The sequence below is a fragment of the Rhinichthys klamathensis genome, unplaced genomic scaffold (assembly GCF_029890125.1).
Source record: "Rhinichthys klamathensis goyatoka isolate OS25496 unplaced genomic scaffold, OSU_Roscu_1.1 h1tg000356l_1, whole genome shotgun sequence".
Taxonomy (NCBI): Eukaryota; Metazoa; Chordata; class Actinopteri; order Cypriniformes; family Leuciscidae; genus Rhinichthys; species Rhinichthys klamathensis.
Genome location: NW_026606865.1, coordinates 13306 through 37164, shown reverse-complemented (window position 1 = coordinate 37164; position 23859 = coordinate 13306). Strand labels below are relative to the sequence as shown.

Below are 23859 nucleotides of genomic sequence, written 5' to 3'. Positions count from 1 at the left end.
GAATCTAAGATAAAAAAATATATATTTTAACAAAAAAAAAAATCAGGTTGTACCAATGTGCACACGCCTCAACTAATACTTGGTAGAAGCATCTTATGCTTTTATTACAGCAGCCTTTTAACAGGAATCTATCAACTTAAAGTCCCCCTGTAGTCATTCATTTTAATTTTAAAATTTGTCATGCCTTTAAAATAGCTTGAATGTAACTCTACACCCTTTCCTCATTTAGTATACGTGGTTCTATGAATATGCAAATGAGCCCCGCCTCCACTCACTCACTCACTCAGCTCAGAGATCCACTGGTGGACGATCACACGTTGATCTGATTGGTTACAAGGTCGTTTGTGACGTCAGAAACACCAGCGATTTCAAACCGTGTTTTTGAGACTGTCTTTGGTTCACTGCAGTTTTAAGGAGAAAATACTCAGCAATGCTGTCGACTTATGAACTTACACATGGTTTGTCTTAAAGGGGTCATATAATGCCATTTTTGTACAAGCTAATATGATTCTTTAGGGTCTAAATTAAAACTTTGTAATATACTTTAATTAAAAATTCTCATTAGTATTGTAAGAAAACACTTATTTTACCTGGTCAAAAACAGCTCTGTTTTCAGCACGCCGTTTCAGTGTATATGACTTTAAATGATCATGAGCTGCGCTCACTCCGCCCCTCTGTTCTGTGCGTACACCGTTTGTAACACATTGTTCAGTATAAACGTGGGATTATGAATTATATTGAGAACGTCGTACATAGAAAACATGCCGTAATGTACCCTGAGTGTAAACCTTAGCCGCATTCATCGTGAAGCGTGCAGCTAGCGATTTGCAAAGATATAAATATTAATATAAAGTTTAATAAAACGTTACAGTCACTTCAGTTCTTCTGGAGATTCAGCAGGAACACGAATATCTGGTACCGATCCATTATTCATGGCAGCTTCTTCCTTTATTCGAGCAGCTTCTTAGCAAATCCAGCTTTATACTGATCCTCGTTTATAAAGCAGTCCACTGAGAAATGATTCGCGCAAACATGAGAGCATTGACGTTGCTCGTGGGGAATATTCCCTTCGAAAACAAACTCAGCCACTGCGTCTTCAGCGGTTCGGATTTGGGAACATTAAAATGACTGTGTTCGTTATTACAGCCAAGAACAGAACACCACAATCGCTTAGACGCCATTCTGCTCATAGACAGTGCTCCAGCATATCAACAATGACCGCGCTGGTCCGCGCAGACTATGATTGACAGCTCTCACGAGCGAGGGCGGGTCTGTGTTGAAACTCCTGTGCTGACTCCTGTCAATCAACAATCGTGGGAGGGGCGTCCGTTTTATTGACGTCACAAAAACGAACGGCTCGATTTGAGGCAGGGGAAAACATATAAGGAGATTAAAACAAAAACACTGGATGGATTTTTATCATTATATGATGGTTGTGTACAGGCACTGCCAACACACATTTCAGTACAATCAACTTGTAAAAGTGCATGTACCATTATATGACCCCTTTAAAGAATATTAAAAACATCACACAGACATTTAAACAACATTAAAAGCTGGATTTTCACCACAGGGGGACTTTAAGATCTTGATTTGTCAAGCTGTCAAGAAGGCTCCAGCATCTGCGCAACCATACATAGGACAAGCAGTTTGGAAAATGGATGGATGTACAGTATATGTCATTTTTTTCCCACTCTTCCTTGTAAAAGAGCTCCAGATCCATCAAATTTCCTGTCTACAAGTTTTTTTTCCGAATGGATATACATCTGGGATCTTACTCAGCCATTCTTCTTCTGAAGCAATGGACTAGATGTGTTATCAAGCTGAAAGATGAAATTCATATTCAACACCAACTTTGAAATGGAGGCTTCTATCTTGACTTCTGCTCCAGTTTCAGCTGAAGAGTAGCAGTGATTCTTGTCCCAGAACGCTTCATCATGCTCTTTGAGTGATGAGTTTTTGCACCAGATGTTTAGGCCAAAAAGTTTGGCTTGGTTTCAACAGACCATTGGTTTTCCCAAAATTTCGGTGGGCTAAGAAAGATGATGCTGTTGTCTTGCCATCCTACCCTATTTCCCAGACAAAGAATACAGGTTATTGTGAACACACGCAGCAAGTGACCATACTTTCCTCTGCTTCTTTAATGTTGCTGTAAGTATTTTGGCAGCCTCACTGATAACTTTAAATACTGCAGTGCAGTTCTTCTGGCCAACCTTTTTAGAAAGCAGGAACTGCTCCCTCTTTCCTCAATACACCCCAACATGCGTCTTTTCTCTCTCTCTCTCTGCGTTTCACCTTCACTCTAGACTGTGTACAAATCTAGCTTAAACTTTAAACTTAGCATTGTGCACTATGAATGCTTTTGACTCTTATGACAAATTGCTTGTGATTCCACAAATATATGTTGCTTTGGATAAAACCGTCTGCTAAATGAATAAATCTTAATATTTATGAATATGATAATCAAAATACAGATCCCACTTTATATTAGGTGTCTTTAACTACTATACTAACATTAGAAATTAATGATACAATTAACTTATTTTTACGTTGTACTTATATTAAAAAATGTGTGCATGTAATTACAGCTATAATTAGTTTCTGTAATTACATCTATAATGTGAGCCTTCCCTTACTCCTTAACCAACCCATAAACCTTCCCATACCACCAAACCTGTGCCTAACCATACCCGTATCCCACCTCAAAAGCAGCACAAGGGTTTTGCAATACAATATGAACACAATAATACTTATTTTTTTTATGCAAGTAGTAGTTAAGGACACCTATGACCAACATACAGTACCATTGAAAAATGCCACCTGATACCATCACTGTACCATTACAACCACAATACTACTTTGTAAGGAAAGTCGATGCTGATTTTAAAAGTGGTTCAACTTCAGCAGAGGTGACTTTCAGATATACTTGTATGATGATCAAGCATTAGCTTGGCCTTGTTTCTAAAAGAGTAGCTACCTTGGAGACCAACAGCTTTAGCTTTCTGGTGAAATAGCCCACCACAAGAGAACAACGTCCGTTTGTTTCATATCAAATGCTGTTTAAGGACCATAGTGGGTTTTTTGGTGGCCAGTGCTACAAAATAATTACAAAACTGCATACAAGCTAAATTTGGGCTGAGGTACTAATGATTAGCTATATTGCGTATCGATTTTCTTAAAGGGATAGTTCACACAAAAATGAAAATTCTGTCATTAATTAATCGCCCTCGTGTCGTTCCAAACCCATAAGACATTCATTCTTCTTCAGAACATAAATGAAGATTTTTTTTTATGAAATCTGAGAGCTTTCGGTCCCTCCATTGACAGCTACGCAACTACTACTTTGACGCTTCAAAAAGTTCATAAAGAGATTGTAAAACTAATCCATGTGAATTAAGCGGTTTAATCCACATTTTCTAAAGAGACTCGATCACTTTATATGATGAACAGATTTAATTTAGACTTTTTATTCACATAGAAACATTGATCAGCGAACATAAACAGAAGCTCAACCGAACCTGCTTGACGCACGAGAACAACCCTCATTGGTTCTCGCTGAAGCTCAAACGTGCTGTGTAACACGAGAACAAACCTCATTGGTTCTCGCTGAAGCTCAAACGTGCTGCGTAACACGAGAACAAACCTCATTGGTTCTCGCTGAAGCTCAAACGCGCTGCGTAACACGAGAACAAACCTCATTGGTTCTCGCTGAAGCTCAAACGTGCTGCGTAACACGAGAATGAACCTCATTGGTTCTTGCTGAAGCTCAAACGTGCTGCGTAACACGAGAATGAACCTCATTGGTTCTTACAGAAGCTCAAACGCGCTGCGTAACACGAGAACAAACCTCATTGGTTCTCGCTGAAGCTCAAACGCGCTGCGTAACACGAGAACAAACCTCATTGGTTCTTGCTGAAGCTCAAACGTGCTGCGTAACACGAGAACAAACCTCATTGGTTCTTACAGAAGCTCAAACCCGCTGCGTAACACGAGAACAAACCTCATTGGTTCTCGCTGAAGCTCAAACGTGCTGTGTAACACGAGAACAAACCTCATTGGTTCTCGCTGAAGCTCAAACGCGCTGTGTAACACGAGAACAAACCTCATTGGTTCTCGCTGAAGCTCAAACGCGCTGCGTAACACGAGAACAAACCTCATTGGTTCTCGCTGAAGCTCAAACGTGCTGTGTAACACGAGAACAAACCTCATTGGTTCTCGCTGAAGCTCAAACGCGCTGCGTAACACGAGAACAAACCTCATTGGTTCTCGCTGAAGCTCAAACGTGCTGTGTAACACGAGAACAAACCTCATTGGTTCTCGCTGAAGCTCAAACGTGCTGCGTAACACGAGAACAAACCTCATTGGTTCCCGCTGAAGCTCAAACGCGCTGCGTAACACGAGAACAAACCTCATTGGTTCTCGCTGAAGCTCAAACGTGCTACGTAACACGAGAATGAATCTCATTGGTTCTCGCTGAAGCTCAAACGTGCTACGTAACACGAGAACAAACCTCTTTGGTTCCCGCTGAAGCTCAAACGCGCTGCGTAACACAAGAACAAACCTCATTGGTTCCCGCTGAAGCTCAAACGCGCTGCGTAACACGAGAACAAACCTCATTGGTTCTCGCTGAAGCTCAAACGTGCTGCGTAACACGAGAACAAACCTCATTGGTTCCCGCTGAAGCTCAAACGCGCTGCGTAACACGAGAACAAACCTCATTGGTTCTCGCTGAAGCTCAAACGTGCTACGTAACACGAGAATGAATCTCATTGGTTCTCGCTGAAGCTCAAACGTGCTACGTAACACGAGAATGAATCTCATTGGTTCTCGCTGAAGCTCAAACGCGCTGCGTAACACGAGAATGAACCTCATTGGTTCTCGCTGAAGCTCAAACGTGCTGCGTAACACGAGAATGAACCTCATTGGTTCTCGCTGAAGCTCAAACGTGCTGCGTAACACGAGAATGAACCTCATTGGTTCTCGCTGAAGCTCAAACGTGCTACGTAACACGAGAACAAACCTCTTTGGTTCTCGCTGAAGCTCAAACGCGCTGCGTAACACGAGAATGAACCTCATTGGTTCTCGCTGAAGCTCAAACGTGCTGCGTAACACGAGAATGAACCTCATTGGTTCTCGCTGAAGCTCAAACGCGCTGCGTAACACGAGAATGAACCTCATTGGTTCTCGCTGAAGCTCAAACGTGCTGCGTAACACGAGAATGAACCTCATTGGTTCTCGCTGAAGCTCAAACGTGCTGCGTAACACGAGAATGAACCTCATTGGTTCTCGCTGAAGCTCAAACGCGCTGCGTAACACGAGAACAAACCTCATTGGTTCTCGCTGAAGCTCAAACGTGCTGCGTAACACGAGAATGAACCTCATTGGTTCTTACAGAAGCTCAAACGCGCTGCGTAACACGAGAACAAACCTCATTGGTTCTTGCTGAAGCTCAAACGTGCTGCGTAACACGAGAATGAACCTCATTGGTTCTTACAGAAGCTCAAACGCGCTGCGTAACACGAGAACAAACCTCATTGGTTCTCGCTGAAGCTCAATTGTGCTGTGTAACATGAGAACAAACCTCATTGGTTTTCGCTGTTTCAGTGTATATGACTTTAAATGATAATGAGCTGCGCTCACTCCGCCCCTCTGTTCTGTGCGTACACCGTTTGTAACACATTGTTCAGTATAAACGTGGGATTATGAATTATATTGAGAACGTCGTACATAGAAAACATGCCGTAATGTACCCTGAGTGTAAACCCTGAAGCTCAAACGTGCTACGTAACACGAGAATGAATCTCATTGGTTCTCGCTGAAGCTCAAACGTGCTACGTAACACGAGAACAAACCTCTTTGGTTCCCGCTGAAGCTCAAACGCGCTGCGTAACACAAGAACAAACCTCATTGGTTCCCGCTGAAGCTCAAACGCGCTGCGTAACACGAGAACAAACCTCATTGGTTCTCGCTGAAGCTCAAACGTGCTGCGTAACACGAGAACAAACCTCATTGGTTCCCGCTGAAGCTCAAACGCGCTGCGTAACACGAGAACAAACCTCATTGGTTCTCGCTGAAGCTCAAACGTGCTACGTAACACGAGAATGAATCTCATTGGTTCTCGCTGAAGCTCAAACGTGCTACGTAACACGAGAATGAATCTCATTGGTTCTCGCTGAAGCTCAAACGCGCTGCGTAACACGAGAATGAACCTCATTGGTTCTTGCTGAAGCTCAAACGTGCTGCGTAACACGAGAATGAACCTCATTGGTTCTCGCTGAAGCTCAAACGTGCTGCGTAACACGAGAATGAACCTCATTGGTTCTCGCTGAAGCTCAAACGTGCTACGTAACACGAGAACAAACCTCTTTGGTTCTCGCTGAAGCTCAAACGCGCTGCGTAACACGAGAATGAACCTCATTGGTTCTCGCTGAAGCTCAAACGTGCTGCGTAACACGAGAATGAACCTCATTGGTTCTCGCTGAAGCTCAAACGCGCTGCGTAACACGAGAATGAACCTCATTGGTTCTCGCTGAAGCTCAAACGTGCTGCGTAACACGAGAATGAACCTCATTGGTTCTCGCTGAAGCTCAAACGTGCTGCGTAACACGAGAATGAACCTCATTGGTTCTCGCTGAAGCTCAAACGCGCTGCGTAACACGAGAACAAACCTCATTGGTTCTCGCTGAAGCTCAAACGTGCTGCGTAACACGAGAATGAACCTCATTGGTTCTTACAGAAGCTCAAACGCGCTGCGTAACACGAGAACAAACCTCATTGGTTCTTGCTGAAGCTCAAACGTGCTGCGTAACACGAGAATGAACCTCATTGGTTCTTACAGAAGCTCAAACGCGCTGCGTAACACGAGAACAAACCTCATTGGTTCTTGCTGAAGCTCAAACGTGCTGCGTAACACGAGAATGAACCTCATTGGTTCTTACAGAAGCTCAAACGCGCTGCGTAACACGAGAACAAACCTCATTGGTTCTCGCTGAAGCTCAATTGTGCTGTGTAACATGAGAACAAACCTCATTGGTTTTCGCTGAAGCTCAAACGTGCTGTGTAACACGAGAACAAACCTCATTGGTTCTCGCTGAAGCTCAAACGTGCTGCGTAACACGAGAATGAACCTCATTGGTTCTCGCTGAAGCTCAAACGTGCTGCGTAACACGAGAATGAACCTCATTGGTTCTTACAGAAGCTCAAACGCGCTGCGTAACACGAGAACAAACCTCATTGGTTCTCGCTGAAGCTCAAACGTGCTACGTAACACGAGAACAAACCTCATTGGTTCTCGCTGAAGCTCAAACGCGCTGCGTAACACGAGAATGAACCTCATTGGTTCTTGCTGAAGCTCAAACGTGCTGCGTAACACGAGAATGAACCTCATTGGTTCTCGCTGAAGCTCAAACGCGCTGCGTAACACGAGAACAAACCTCATTGGTTCTCGCTGAAGCTCAAACGTGCTGCGTAACACGAGAATGAACCTCATTGGTTCTTACAGAAGCTCAAACGCGCTGCGTAACACGAGAATGAACCTCATTGGTTCTCGCTGAAGCTCAAACGTGCTGTGTAACACGAGAACAAACCTCATTGGTTCTCACTGAAGCTCAAACGCGCTGCGTAACACGAGAATGAACCTCATTGGTTCTTGCTGAAGCTCAAACGTGCTGCGTAACACGAGAATGAACCTCATTGGTTCTTACAGAAGCTCAAACGCGCTGCGTAACACGAGAACAAACCTCATTGGTTCTCGCTGAAGCTCAAACGTGCTGTGTAACACGAGAACAAACCTCATTGGTTCTCGCTGAAGCTCAAACGTGCTGCGTAACACGAGAATGAACCTCATTGGTTCTCGCTGAAGCTCAAACGTGCTGTGTAACACGAGAACAAACCTCATTGGTTCTCACTGAAGCTCAAACGCGCTGCGTAACACGAGAATGAACCTCATTGGTTCTTGCTGAAGCTCAAACGTGCTGCGTAACACGAGAATGAACCTCATTGGTTCTTACAGAAGCTCAAACGCGCTGCGTAACACGAGAACAAACCTCATTGGTTCTCGCTGAAGCTCAAACGTGCTGTGTAACACGAGAACAAACCTCATTGGTTCTTGCTGAAGCTCAAACGTGCTGCGTAACACGAGAACAAACCTCATTGGTTCTCGCTGAAGCTCAAACGTGCTGTGTAACACGAGAACAAACCTCATTGGTTCTTGCTGAAGCTCAAACGTGCTGTGTAACACGAGAACAAACCTCATTGGTTCTTGCTGAAGCTCAAACGTGCTGCGTAACACGAGAACAAACCTCATTGGTTCTCACTGAAGCTCAAACGTGCTGTGTAACACGAGAACAAACCTCATTGGTTCTTGCTGAAGCTCAAACGTGCTGCGTAACACGAGAATGAACCTCATTGGTTCTTGCTGAAGCTCAAACGCGCTGCGTAACACGAGAATGAACCTCATTGGTTCTTGCTGAAGCTCAAACGTGCTGCGTAACACGAGAATGAACCTCATTGGTTCTTACAGAAGCTCAAACGCGCTGCGTAACACGAGAACAAACCTCATTGGTTCTCGCTGAAGCTCAAACGCGCTGCGTAACACGAGAACAAACCTCATTGGTTCTTGCTGAAGCTCAAACGTGCTGCGTAACACGAGAATGAACCTCATTGGTTCGTACAGAAGCTCAAACGCGCTGCGTAACACGAGAACAAACCTCATTGGTTCTTGCTGAAGCTCAAACGTGCTGCGTAACACGAGAATGAACCTCATTGGTTCGTACAGAAGCTCAAACGCGCTGCGTAACACGAGAACAAACCTCATTGGTTCTTGCTGAAGCTCAAACGTGCTGCGTAACACGAGAATGAACCTCATTGGTTCTTACAGAAGCTCAAACCCGCTGCGTAACACGAGAACAAACCTCATTGGTTCTCGCTGAAGCTCAAACGTGCTGCGTAACACGAGAACAAACCTCATTGGTTCGTACAGAAGCTCAAACGCGCTGCGTAACACGAGAACAAACCTCATTGGTTCTCGCTGAAGCTAAAACGTGCTGCGTAACACGAGAACAAACCTCATTGGTTCCCGCTGAAGCTCAAACGCGCTGCGTAACACGAGAACAAACCTCATTGGTTCTCGCTGAAGCTCAAACGCGCTGCGTAACACGAGAACAAACCTCATTGGTTCTCGCTGAAGCTCAAACGCGCTGCGTAACACGAGAACAAACCTCATTGGTTCTCGCTGAAGCTCAAACGTGCTACGTAACACGAGAATGAATCTCATTGGTTCTCGCAGAAGCTCAAACGTGCTGCGTAACACGAGAATGAACCTCATTGGTTCTCGCTGAAGCTCAAACGTGCTGCGTAACACGAGAATGAATCTCATTGGTTCTCGCTGAAGCTCAAACGTGCTACGTAACACGAGAATGAATCTCATTGGTTCTCGCAGAAGCTCAAACGTGCTGTGTAACACGAGAATGAATCTCATTGGTTCTCACACATCAAGCGAACATGCTTAGGCTTCAGTTGGTTTACCACAACTAATGTGTGAGTTGATGAATGTTTACATGTGAATAAAAGCCTAAATTCAATCATACCTGTTTCTGCGTCATACGGATGCTCATGAGTTGTGATTTAACAGTTATGCTAATGTGCCACAGCCGGTGTTCCCGGTCCAGGACTCGGGATGGAGAGACCGGCAGCAGCTGGGAAATGTTGAACAGAAGTCTCTCGGTCCCCGAGGCTGCCAGATGCAGTTTATATCTGAGCTGTGGATCTGGCTGATGGTTGTTCAGGAACACATTTCTGGGATAGGACGTCCCCTGTTACTCTGTTTTGGGACGGAGGCTGTGTGAATTTGCTAATCTTTTGTCATCTCAGTGGAATAGTTGGATGTTGGATGACTTCTTAGAGTCCTGTTTCATAAACCCCATTTAATGTAAAAGCATGTGATCATTTTATTAAAGTGTCAGTCAAAGCATCACCATGTGACGGGACAGTTATGGTGCTTTAAAGAAAAGAATCATCATCTATACATCACTCTCCACTTTCATTATGCAAAGGAGACATTAACATTTCCCTTTGTGAAAATGAATAAAATGATACAGGGATGAAATAACATTTTTGTCGGTGAGTAAACGATTCTGTTTTGGGAAACTGTTCCTTCAGTAACATTCTCTGAAAGATGACCTCATCTGCACTGGCTATAAGGAGCTTTATGGGGACTGATGGTCTCTGGCCGCTTTATTAAGTTGAAATGATGGATTGAGGAGAATGACTTGTATTGATTTTGGTGTTGTGCTGAGAAGCCACTGCGTTTCATCATTCTGCAGACAATAACAGATCAGCTTCCTCTAGCATCTGTGCTTTTCTTTCCTTTCTATCTGACAGCGAGGGAATATAAATATATCAAAACTTCATCCGTGATCTGTGACGCATGATCTGGTATTAAGATCTAGATCGGATGATCTTAATACACCTCAGGTGAGACACTGCAGTGTTTACACCGTACACTAAAAAAAAAAAAATTTGGTTGCAAGTTGCAACATTTTAAGTTTTTCAGATTTACCTCACAGTTAACAGTAAAAAAAAAAACTACAGGTGAAACTCGAAAAATTAGAATATCGTGCAAAAGTTAATTTATGTCAGTAATTCAACTTAAAAGGTGAAACTAATATATTATATAGACTCAATACATGCAAAGTGAGATATTTCAAGCCTTTATTTGTTATAATTTTGATGATTACAGCTTATGAAAACTTTTTCACAATATTCTAATTTTGACTTTGGGGTTTTCATAAGCTGTAAGCCATAATCATCACAATTATAACAAATAAAGGCTTGAAATATCTCACTTTGCATGTAATGAGTCTATATAATATATTAGTTTCACCTTTTAAGTTGAATTACTGAAATAAATGAACTTTTGCACGATATTCAGTATATTTAATTTGCTAAAATAGTGTTAATATACCAAATTGCTCAAATCAGTTTTGTTACCTTTATGTCAACCACCTTATCAAGGCGGTAAAGAGAAAACCACACAATGAATCAAAGTTCATCACAAGTATTTCCACAAGCTAAATCGCTACAAATATAAATATTAATGTACATACTATGACATATACACACAAATACAAAACACATTTAACAATATATGAGGTAATATAAAACCCTAATGTACATAACGGATAAGAAAAACTTCTGGGAATGTCAATGTCAATTTAAGGTTTTTTTTCCACAGTATTCTTCTGTAAATTTACATTTAAATGTCTTATTAGATCAATTACAGTTTCTGACCGTTTGAGGTAAGGTTTTTACTGTAGCTTTTTTACAGTCACTTACCATTAAAATTGCGATCTGACTTGTCATCAGATTTCAAGGAGAGGGTCTCTGATTTCTTGACTTTGTTCAGAAGTTACTGCAGATTGATAAAGCACAAAAAAGAAAACTGATCAGTGAATCGTTTCTAAATATCGAAATCAATTCCACATATTGCTGAATTGAAATGCAAGGACAAAGTCAGTGTTTTGAGCATGATTAATATGTGTGCTTTAAATGATCTGCGTCTGCCTGTCGTTCCTGCCAAACCAAACACTGCAAGCTGCCCTTCAGCACAACTAAGCCTCGGCAGACGATCAGAATATGGCAGTGTATCTGATCTCCAATAAACCAAAGAGGGACATGTCTCGCCTCTCTTGTGCTGTGTCACCTATACTATGCCCTAAAAATATGTAAAGTAAAAGTAGATGCTTTTGAGTGTGTATAGGCAAGCTGTGGGACCACGTCATAAAATTGCGTCTCGAAACCATTGCAACTTGGTGTGCATTACGTGCCTTCTGTCACCATAAACCACCTGTCAATCATCCCGTCACAGTTAACATCCTCACATCCCTACACTCCAGATTTTATTTAATTACATTTACTCAACTCAAACAATTCTTCCTACCATATTTGAGAGAAAACAAGTTGATCTGCCAGTAGTGAGGAGAACTCTGCTCATGGTTTTTTGCACAATGATCTGCTATTGTGCTATATCTTTATAAAATGTTGTTGTGGATGAAATATAACAGAGATAACTTAATTCAATATTTTTCATCAGGTTAGATATTACTTATTAACACTTTCTGGGTGTCTCTGCTTAACCGACGGTCTCGCGCACATCCATGTTTAAAGTTGTTTTCGTGTTTGTGGTTCTGAACCGAATCCTCACTTCGAAAATTTTAGCTCTTCTCAACATACTGTACTTTGGGACACACTTATTCTAATCTCACATGCTATTTAGGATGTATGTTATGCACATTGGGACGCAGGGTTGGTCTCAGTTAAATGGCCACTTGATCTGATGGATATAATTCATGCTTAAACTTGGCATTGTGTTCTGCAAATATTGTTGGCTCTTACACATATCTTGTGATGTTCCTCACTTGTAAGATCAAATGTCTGCTTTACAATAAGGTTTCATTTGCTAGCTACACTACGATAAACAACACTTCTACAGCCTTTTTTAATCTTAGTAAATGTAACTTCAACATGTTTTTTTCAAATCAAAAGTTGTATCTGTTAACATTAGTTAATGCACTGTAAACTACCATTAACAATAATTCTATTTTTATTAACTAACATTGACAAAGATGAATAGATGTTGTAGAAATGTATTGCTATTTTATGTTACAAAAGGGGGTTTTCACAGCTTTGATCAGTTCTTAAAATAACCTTTTTGTTTGCATTCATGTAAATAACAATTTTAATAATCTAAAGAACCTTTTTTTCACTCTAAAGATCGTTTTGTGGAATGGAAAGTTTTCATGGATGTTAAAGGTTCTTCATGGAGACATAAATGCCAACAAATAACCTCTGAAGAGCTAATGTCATCAAATGGGAGCTTTTTGTAAACTAAATGCCATTTAGTTTTAGTCATATTTTAGTCATCTGAATTGTTTTAGTCTAGTTTTAGTCGACTAAATATCATAATATTAACAGTAGTATTCAGGTACTACCAACAGAAATTGAATAAAGTAATCAAATGTAAAATAACAGTGCATAGTCTTCCTGGTAAAAACCCTTATTAAAGTTTATAAAGTTATTCAGTCAAGACAGAGCAGTGAGCGCATTTCTCTTTAGTTTGAATTAGTTTGGCGAGTTTGAATTAACATTAAAGACCCAGACAGCAGCAGATTTAGGCTACTGTCACTTTAAGTACTAATGTACGTATACAAATGTGTTTTTTCCCAACTGTTTATTTTCACTTATGACATAACCGACTACGCGAATTCTCGCCAAAACACACAGTTTGATATATAGTTTGTACAATGCAAAAATCATTAGAATGTCCTCATAAAATATTGAAACCCAATGTGTGTGTGTGTGTGTCTGTGTATAGACATCAGTTAGCATTGTTATGACATCATCTTTCTGTGACAAGTGTATAAATGGACAGTTGGGGTCTTAAGATGGCTTTCATTAAAAAATGGATGATACCCATATCTCTAATCAGTTCTGGCAGTGCTTGAAAACAGTTTGATGAGACAAATAAGCAAATGAAATCTTTTATTTTTCTTTCGCGTCACCAAACCCCATAAACATGTCCATACTACAATATTCATCTGTCTCTCTCTGTCTCTGTCTCTGTCTCAGCAGAAATGTGATTGTCTTCTGAGTCTGAAAGCAAATTCTCTGGAGCAGAAAGCAAGAGTGTGTCAGTGTTTGAGCGAGAACATCAACACACAGCTTCAGCTGCACGGACGACAGGCGTTCTGCCCATCTCAGCAGGTACAGAACATGCTTCTGTTTCTCTGGACGTTATCAGGCCTCAACAACGAGGATGTGATAGAGTTCTTAGATGTTCTTACCATATCTTCACTGCAAAAAAAAAAAAAAAAGAAGATTTTCTTACTTAGTATTTTTGGCTTGTTTCCAGTCAAAATATCAAAAAATTCTTAAATCAAGATGCATTAACTTATGGAAGCTTGTTTCCGCCACTGAATAAAAAAAATAAAAAAAAATAATTGCGACTTTTTATCTCACAATTGCGAGATATGAAGTCAGAATTGTGAGAAATAAAGTCGCAATTGCGAGATGTAAAGTCGCAATTCTGAGAAATAAAGTCGCAATTATGAGAAATAAAGTCGCAATTGCGAGAAAAAAAGACAGAATTGAGACTTTTTATCTCACAATTCTGACTTTATAACACATAATTGCGACTTTATATCTCGAAATTCTGACATCTTTTCTCAGAATTGTGAGATATAAACTTGCAATTGTGAGTTATCAGGCCAATTTTAAGGAAAAAAAAGACTAACTTTTTTCCCCTCAGAATAGTTTATATCTCGCAATTCTGACTTTATAACACGCAATTGCGACTTTATATCAATCAATTCTGACTTTATATCTCGCAATTCTGACTTTATAATACGCAATTGCGACTTTATATCTCGCAATTCTGACTTTTATATCTCGCAATTCTGACTTTATATCACGCAATTCTGACTTTATATCACGCAATTCTGACTTTATATCTCACAATTCTGACTTTATATCACGCAATTCTGACTTTATATCACGCAATTCTGACTTTATATCACGCAATTCTGACTTTATATCACGCAATTCTGACTTTATATCTCGCAATTCTGACTTTATATCACGCAATTCTGACTTTATATCACGCAATTCTGACTTTATATCACGCAATTCTGATTTTATATCACGCAATTCTGACTTTATATCTCGCAATTCTGACTTTGTATCACGCAATTCTGACTTTATATCACGCAATTCTGACTTTATAACACGCAATTCTGACTTTATATCTCGCAATTCTGACTTTGTATCACGCAATTCTGACTTTATATCACGCAATTCTGACTTTATATCACGCAATTCTGACTTTATATCACGCAATTCTGACTTTATATCTCGCAATTCTGACTTTGTATCACGCAATTCTGACTTTATATCACGCAATTCTGACTTTATAACACGCAATTCTGACTTTATATCTCGCAATTCTGACTTTGTATCACGCAATTCTGACTTTATATCACGCAATTCTGACTTTATATCACGCAATTCTGACTTTATATCACGCAATTCTGACTTTATATCACGCAATTCTGACTTTATATCTCGCAATTCTGACTTTGTATCACGCAATTCTGATTTTATATCACGCAATTCTGACTTTATAACACGCAATTCTGACTTTATATCACGCAATTCTGACTTTATATCTCGCAGTTCTGACTTTATATCTCGCAATTCTGACTTTATAACACGCAATTCTGACTTTATAACACGCAATTCTGACTTTATATCTCGCAATTCTGACTTTATATCACGCAATTCTGACTTTATATCACGCAATTCTGACTTTATATCTCGCAATTCTGACTTTATATCACGCAATTCTGACTTTATATCATGCAATTCTGACTTTATATCACGCAATTCTGACTTTATAACACGCAATTCTGACTTTATATCACGCAATTCTGACTTTATATCTCGCAATTCTGACTTTATATCTCGCAATTCTGACTTTATAACACGCAATTGCGACTTTATATCTCACAACTGACTTTATAACACGCAATTCTGACTTTATATCTCGCAATTCTGACTTTATATCTCGCAATTCTGACTTTATAACATGCAATTCTGACTTTATATCTCGGAATTCTGACTTTATAACACGCAATTGCGACTTTATATCACGCAATTCTGACTTTATATCTCGCAATTCTGACTTTATAATACGCAATTGCGACTTTATATCTCACAACTCTGACTTTATAACACGCAATTGCGAGTTTATATCACGCAATTCTATCTTTATATCTTATATGTAAATTCGCAATTGTGAGATAAAAAGTCGCAATTACCTTTTTTATTTTTCATTCTGTGGTGGAAACAAGCTTCCATATTAACTAGATGAGTAAAATGACATAAGATATTATGTCTTTTTTTCTGGGAAATAAATCAAAATTAAGTGCAGATAATTTTGTTGTTTTTTAAGCAAAAACTCACTTAATTTTGATTTATTTCCCAGGAAAACAAGACATAATATCTTATGGCATTTTACTCATCTAGTAAATGCATCTCGATTTAAGACATTTTTGATATTTTGACTGGAAACAAGACAAGAATACTAAGAAAGAAAAGCATTTTTTGCAGTGTTACATTTGTTGATCATGTGCGGCGTGGGATATGGAGGCAGATCAGCCTCAAAAATAATACATTTACAAAACAAAATTAATAAATGCACAGCACAATTCACATTCACAAAATCCGATTCATAAATGCACAAGTAAAAGCATAAATATTTCCTCCAAATGCACACACAAATGCATCCTACCTAAATACATTTAAAATGTATACACGAATATGTATATATCAAGTTCTTGAATTAATTTCCATCACACATTTATTTATGGATCGTTGAATCTGCATTTGCAAATGGTCACACGTGCGTGGACTGCTTTGAATTTGCGTGCGGTATTTTTGAGAGCTTTCTGACAGGTTAAGATTTATAAATATCATTTTTTGAAGGATGTTCTGTTCAGCCAATCACGGTGAGCTTTTAATCCACCAATCAAAATGCTCCTATCTGAACAGACTCAAGGAGGGAAAGAAGGTCTCAAAAATACTGCACACAAATTCAAATCCATAAATCCATGTAACATCATTCATAAATGTGTGATGGAAATGAATTCAAGAACTTGATATATAGTCTACATATTTGTGTAAACATTTTACATTTATTTAGGTAAGATGCATTTGTGTGAGCATATTTATGCTTTTACTTGTGCATTTATGAATCGTGTTTTGAATGTACGAATTTTGTAAATGTGAATTGTGCTGTGCATTTATGAATTTTGTTTTGTAAATGTATTATTTTTTAGGCTGATCTGGCCCCATACGGGATGATTATCCAAACCCTTTTCGAGGGAAGGTTCAGGCATTTTCACACACTCATTTTCACATTTTCACACACTCCAAGATTACTGTCAACATACTGAAAACTGCACGAAAATTGCTCTGAATCACTGACATCTGCCAAGTCAGATCGTGACCTTTATTTATATAGTGTTCTGTACAATACTGATGGTTTCAAAGCAGCTTCATAGTAATAAACAGAAAAATAACATAATGAATGATGCAAACTTTATCAAATATGAGACCAATTCTACAGTCAAGCACATCTAGAGAAGACAATAGTGTCATTATTCAACTCAAGTCAGTTCAGTGTTGGTTCAGTTCATTTCAACAACCGTGTAAAAATGAATCCGTTATGAAATGAGTTCAATTGAACTAAATTTGGGATCTCTACAGAAGACAATAGCGTCATTATTCAGCTCAAGTCAGTTCAGTAACAGTGTCGAAATTCATCAATTATGAAACTAATTTGATTCAGCTATAATGCAGCTCTGCAGAAGACAGAACTGTCAGTCCATATTCAGACGTCACCGTCTGTGGCACAAGAGTTTTGCATGAACAAACTGGGAGATAATCTCATTCTGGATTGCGTCGCTCATCCAATCATCTTTCACCCACTCTCTTTCCAGATTGTAGGTACAGTATGTTTCAACATAAGCTTGTACAGCATCAGCAAGAACCACTTTCATTTTGCTCTGTTTATCACACAAAGTGATGGTGTTCTGAAGATTTGGATTGAACCACTGTCCCTTTTTGGAGATGTATGATGTCACGTGAACATGGTTAATGATAAACGTTCACTTTTGAAGAAAACAAGTGCATGTTTTGATCTGTTTGAGACAGGTGTGTGTGTGAGTATAAAGGCCAATGTCGGCCGTCTGTGAGCGTCTGTCAGGTTACTTTTTGTGCTGTGTTCCTCATGTTGTCTATAGTTCGGCCGATTCAGCATGTTTAATGGACGTCAGGGCCGTTGGTGAGAGAGATCACTCTGATTGGCTGTTCAGCTTAGCGAACGAGAAAATGCACGAGAATTAAAGTGAGCAAAGATGTCAAGACAGCACAGACCTTCTGTTACATCGGTAACACTTTACAATAAGGTTCACTACTTTACATTAGTTAACTACCTCAGTTAACATGAACTAACAATGAACAATAATGAACCTTATTGTAAAGTGTTACCGTTCTCTTACTTAGTATTTACTTAGTACTTACTTGTTTCCAGTCCAAATATCTAAAAATTCTTAAATCAAGATACATTTACTAGATGAGTAAAAGGACATAAGATATTAAGTCTTGTTTTCTGAGGAAATAAATAAAAAATAAGTGAGTTTTTACTTAAAAAAGCAAAATTATCTGCCAATGGGGTAAAAAATAAATAAAAATCTTGTTCCTGTTTGAATTAAGATGATTTTTCCTCACCCCATTTTAAAATAATTTAGCTTTTTTTCAAGCAAAAACTCAACTTAATTTGGTTTAATTCCCCCGGAAAACAGGACATAATATATGTAATTTTACTCATCTAGTAAATGCATCTTGATTTAAGAATTTTTAGATATTTGGACTGGAAACAAGACAAAAATACTAAGTAAGAAAAGCATTATTTGCAGTGTGAGCATCTTCCAATACGCACATATTTTCATAACAACATGAGCCTCCCGGTATGAAGAAAGTGATCAGCATGATTGATATTCAAAATGTTTAGCTAGCACTGCTTTGTTTACGGTTTGTATATCTGCAGTTCATCTTTTGAATAACAAATATAGACTATCATGGGCGTCGGAAGCGAAAAAAATGTGGGTGGGTCATCCTCCAGATTTTTTACTGGAGTAGATTAGGGGTCTTCCCGAAGCCAAATACCTTATCTAAAATATCTATGCAATAATGAGTGAAGTGAATGAGTGAGAATAAAAATGAAACGAGCGCAAATCCGTCAATGCGTGCATCTCTCAGAAACCACAGCTTGGCAAGAGTAATATCAACTCAAATAGGATATTGTATATTATTGTATGTATATTTAAATGATTTAAGCTTTGTTCAATATACAGGCTACTCGCATGAATTGAATAAGCACAGCACGATCACAAATCAAACAGCGCGTTAATTCCCGTATCTGCGCGTCTCCATCTCAGCAACCAGTTCTAATAGCCTATAATCAACTAAGATTCATATACATTAATTACTACATAATGTGTCTATTTAAATGTTTTAAACGTCATGATGTCCCATAGGAACCTGAGACTCGCGCTTAGGACATGATGACAGTTCTCCGTTACGGAAGACTGCTTTAAAACTTCCAGAGACCTCAAACAGAAAGCACAAAGCCTTTCTTTAAAGTGAATTTCATTTTGTATTAATTGTATCTTAATTTTAATCAATGTTTCATCAACCAATTGCCTGGATTTAATAAATAAGAAGTAATAATAGCAGGCAATAATCACACGGAGGCGCCGGCGCATGAACTGGAGCTCGTCTAATAAATGAACCGAAACTCGGCGTAGCCTAGAAGTATAAGGTAGCCTACTTGCCTCACAGACCTGAAAAAAAAAATTTATAGAAAGCTTTTAAACAGAACAATTCAAAAAAGAAAGAAAACAGACTGCTCTCTGCTTATGTATTGCGTATGAAATGTGCATTTCTCTCTGGCGCGTTCACTACGGCAAAGCTACTCTTTGCAGCCGACACACACAAAAACACTTGTTTATTAATAAACAATTAAAATGTCTCCTTGCTATATTTGACATATTCATAACCATTACTTTTGCCGGTTCTTTGTGACAGCTTTTAGGTGCTTTATTGGCAGCGCCACCCTTACATGTTACATGAACGTGTCACGCTGCGTCACCACACCCCCAAAAGCATCGAAGTTTGTATCGAATTGTGCATCAAAAATCGTGATACGAACCGAATCGTGGGTTTGGTGTATCGTTACACAGCCCTATCAAATATAGTAGGCTAACGCATTTTTTGGCGGTAACGGTAACGGCGTTATTAAGATGGGAATAGTAATCAATTAGATCACTGCAAGTGACTGAAAAGTGATCAGACATATGCGCTGAATTAGAGACAGTAAAGGTGAGTGGGTCCAATATCATTGGTCTTAAAAAGTGGGTGGGTCTTGTCCCACCCATATACAATGGTTCCGACGCCCATGTAGACTATCGTTCCTGCTGACATAAGGAGCTTTTGCACCGGAGGAACCTTTTCATAGTTCCTAGAACTAATGGCAGAAGTAGGCCTACTTGCTTTTTGGCGCGTTCGCACCGCAGAAACTGGGAACGATTTTAGTTCTAGGAACTCCTTTTCGAGAAACTATTTTAGCTCTGACTAAACCAGCGCTATAGGAACTGTCAACGCGTTCTCATCCCAAGGCGTCATATACGACGCTTTTGCCAAAGCGTACATATCCTACGCACATGGCACCCTTTAGCGTCAATATAACACGCACAGAGTATGGGTAGGTTTAGGTCTGGGGTAGGGTTAGGGTTAGACCACTAGGAGGCGCCTTCTGCCCCATATATATCTGCGTCTCATATTTACGCTAAAGGGAAAAGCGTCGTATATGACGCCTTGGGATGAGGACGGGCTCGAGCTGTCCGTGACGTTAGTGTTCGCTGACTGGCCGAACACACTCGAAACACCAGCACCCGCCATTTAAAGAAAAGCCGTGTACACACAGATTATAGCCTATATATTTACTCCAGAAACTAACTCTACGAACATGGGAAACCGTGATAGACGAGCCTCTCAAACTTTTTCGCTGAGGAGAAAATATAACACGACTTTGAGGGGATACATGATTATGTATTTCTGAGCATCAACCAAACGGTAAACACTAATACGTTTTCTTTGTATAACAGTTCTATCTAATAACGTATAAGACAGGACGGTTAGACAGATTGTAAACTAATATACACGGAGAATGCGAGCACTGTTTGTTTGCTCAGGCTCTGCCGTTCTCAGCGCCGTCAAAATAAAAGTCACAACAGCAAGCGCGGCTCACGTCACTTCAGAGTTACTGGCGGTGCGAATGCAACCAGGAACCGTTCCTAAGGGAACCATTAGTTCTCGGGGAACTATCCTGGTGGCTACTAGTTGCTAACTAAGTTCAAGTACCGGTGCGAAAGCCCCTCGACAGTTATTTCTTTACACGCAGGCGCAGAACGCACATGCTAGTGGCCAGTCGGCTGTAGTCTTGCGGTGTGTTTAAATGCAGCTTTTTGGTTTTCGTTACCGCTGGTTCTCTGACATCAGCTTGGTGTGTCAATGCCTTAAAGGGGTAAATGATCCTTATGTCTGGTTATTTTGCTCTGTGTTCTATGTTTCAGCCAAAATATAGAAATATATGGTTGGAAGTCTGAGATATCTAGTATAATATTCCACATAGATTGGAACACAGAATTGGTTCAATAGGCTTTCATTCAGATCTCACACCTGCTATTATTTATTTCTCTGCTCTCCATTCACATGAAAGAGAAGGTGTGTGTTGATCACAGATGCTTTTATCAGCCTTTGAATCAGCTTTCACTCTTTTTCATTAATTTTTTTCCTCTCCTCTTTTTCTTTATGCCTCTCTTCACCTTTGTTTCCCATCGTTCTGTCTGTCTGTCTGTTTGTTCCGGTCGTGTCTTTCACTGCAGCTGTGCCATGTGCCAGATCCGTTTAAATGTCTGTGTGTGTGTGTGTGTGTGTGTGTCTTGGATATGAATTAGGGCCACGGTTTTCAAATTGACCTAAAATAGGTCGCAAGTTTTGTCATATAGAGTCACAGACAGCGGGGAAAAAGCAATGCCAAAAAGTAAATAAAAAAAGGAAGCTAGCCATATAATCTATACCAAATAAACTGACCAATCAATTTTTCCAAGTGAGGATGAAAAACGTCCCAGACTTTTTGCCATTGACGTCAAAAGGTGTGCATCCAATCAAACCACATCCGTCACTGATCACAGATTATTCACAGTTGTGTGATGTCCTCTCATTCTTTGAAAACTATTCACAAACATACACAATGAGAAAACTCAAGCTACATTTTTTCATTATGTTTGTGTTCAACAACAAGAAACATGAAGCACAATCAGCACAGCCTTCGCAGATCCAAGATCCGGCGTAACCCACTGCCTTTCTTGGTTCACAATGAAGTTCGGGCTGTAAAACCCTGATTTAATCTCGGCTGGAGGGTAGTATTAATAGGTATGGGCTTAGTTGTGGGGGAGGGGTTAGGGGCGGGGTTAGGATTAGGGGCGGGGTTAGGATTAGGGGTGGGGTAAGGGGCAGGGTTATGATTAGGGGAGGGGTTAAGGGGATGGGTTAGGGGTGGGGTTATGATTAGGGGAGGGGTTAGGGGTGGGGTTATGATTAGGGGAGGGGTTAGGGGCGGGGTTAGGATTAGGCAATCAGGTACTGACTTCAACGAGGGGGGTAATCATTTGGCAGGGAGTTGAAATTCGGCACAACACCGGCTCTATTGTGTCCTTCTACAGTATACAGTATATGTGCAATCTCGGCACGCAGGACAAAAGTGTGTATGCCTGCCACCGAACCAATATTAGTTTATTTTATTGTAAAACTTTGTGAACGTTAAAAAAACTTAAAAATAAACAAGTACAAAATGAAAGTAAAGGCGTCGTTCTCTCAAGGCCCTCGGCCTCGTCCTGCTCACCACACCTATAGATTGTATTGTTATATATTTTATTGACAACTCATTAAATATTTACCATGGTATATTCTGCATAATTGGATGTTTTTAAATGTATTTCCCCGGCGTTGAAATCAGTCTCATATAAACGTCAGGAAACATGATTCCTGCTGCATGTCAATATCCATGATCACTTGATCTTTGGTAAGTTGCAAGGAACACCATATCGAGTCCAACCTTTAGTTTAAACTGACAATCCTTCGTTTTACACGCGTTTTCGCAGTTTCCCCTATTAACTCCAGTCACGCTCAGCTCTTCTGCCACTCAGTCCGGCTGACGTCAATGCATACCTTCTATAGGTGTGGGAAGCCTGTACGATGGTTTGTACATATTTGTGTGATTTAATAAACTCATAGCCAGTATTGCGTCACATTGTGTCAGGTATACGTCTGTGTGTCTGTTTGACACGGTGATGCTCTTGTGCGATATAAGAGGAAATGATGAGGCTTCATGAATCATACAGGCACAAAGACACAGCGTGACACACACACACACACACACACACACACACACACACACACACACACACTCTGACACCGACTCGAGAGCAGCTGGATCAACGGCCATGTGGCGACTCACGGGAAATGTCATCTAACTGTCATTTCCTTCCATACGTTTCATTTCATTGTGCTGTGTAATGATGCCACTGCTGTGTGTGTCCCTACAGTAAACACAGCGCGCTCTGTGCTCTCACTCATCAGAGGCCGTCACTCTTTTATTCTTCATTTCCCTCGCTTTTGCAGACAGAAATCAAGAGTAAAAAAATGCTGCACTTAAATTGCATTCAACTGACACTGTATACTTTAGAAATTCAGTAATAAATGTTGCAACTCTAACCATTCTAATACTCTAAAAACGAATTTATTATTCGAATTATTTCATTTCTGTTTCAGACATGCAACAGGTTATGAGATAAGTAATTTATAGGGAAAAGGGGAGGAAAAAGCATGCATGCATGAAACAAGAGAGTAAGACGATGATATACTGTATATTCCAAGACTGTTCCTATTATAGATGAGTCACTTTAATCTTGTAACGTTATGAAATTGCCTATCATGAAATTATAGCCTAAAACAACACAAAGTTAAGTTCACAAAATTGCTGGCAACTTCCAGAAGTCAGTTTTTGTATTTTTAGTTTAGTTTTTATTATTTTAGGCAGTTTCCACATTACGATCGTTATTTTTCATTTCCCCACTTTTTCTAATTTGTTGGGGTATTTTTCCTGTTCTTGTTATTTCA

At 39.9% G+C, this 23859-nt stretch overlaps 1 protein-coding gene across 1 annotated transcript in view; it reads left to right on the top strand.

Moving 5' to 3' along the window:
* The window catches only part of LOC130069109 (regulator of G-protein signaling 3-like), a gene marked incomplete at its 3' end in the record, with an annotated part of 103438 nt that extends 89677 nt beyond the window's left edge, over positions 1 to 13761 (top strand). Inside the window, exon 11 of the mRNA XM_056232829.1 lies at positions 13627 to 13761. Coding sequence (XP_056088804.1) covers positions 13627 to 13761 — 135 coding nt within the window. The remainder of the gene's footprint in view (positions 1 to 13626) is intronic.
* Positions 13762 to 23859: the final 10098 nt, after the last annotated feature.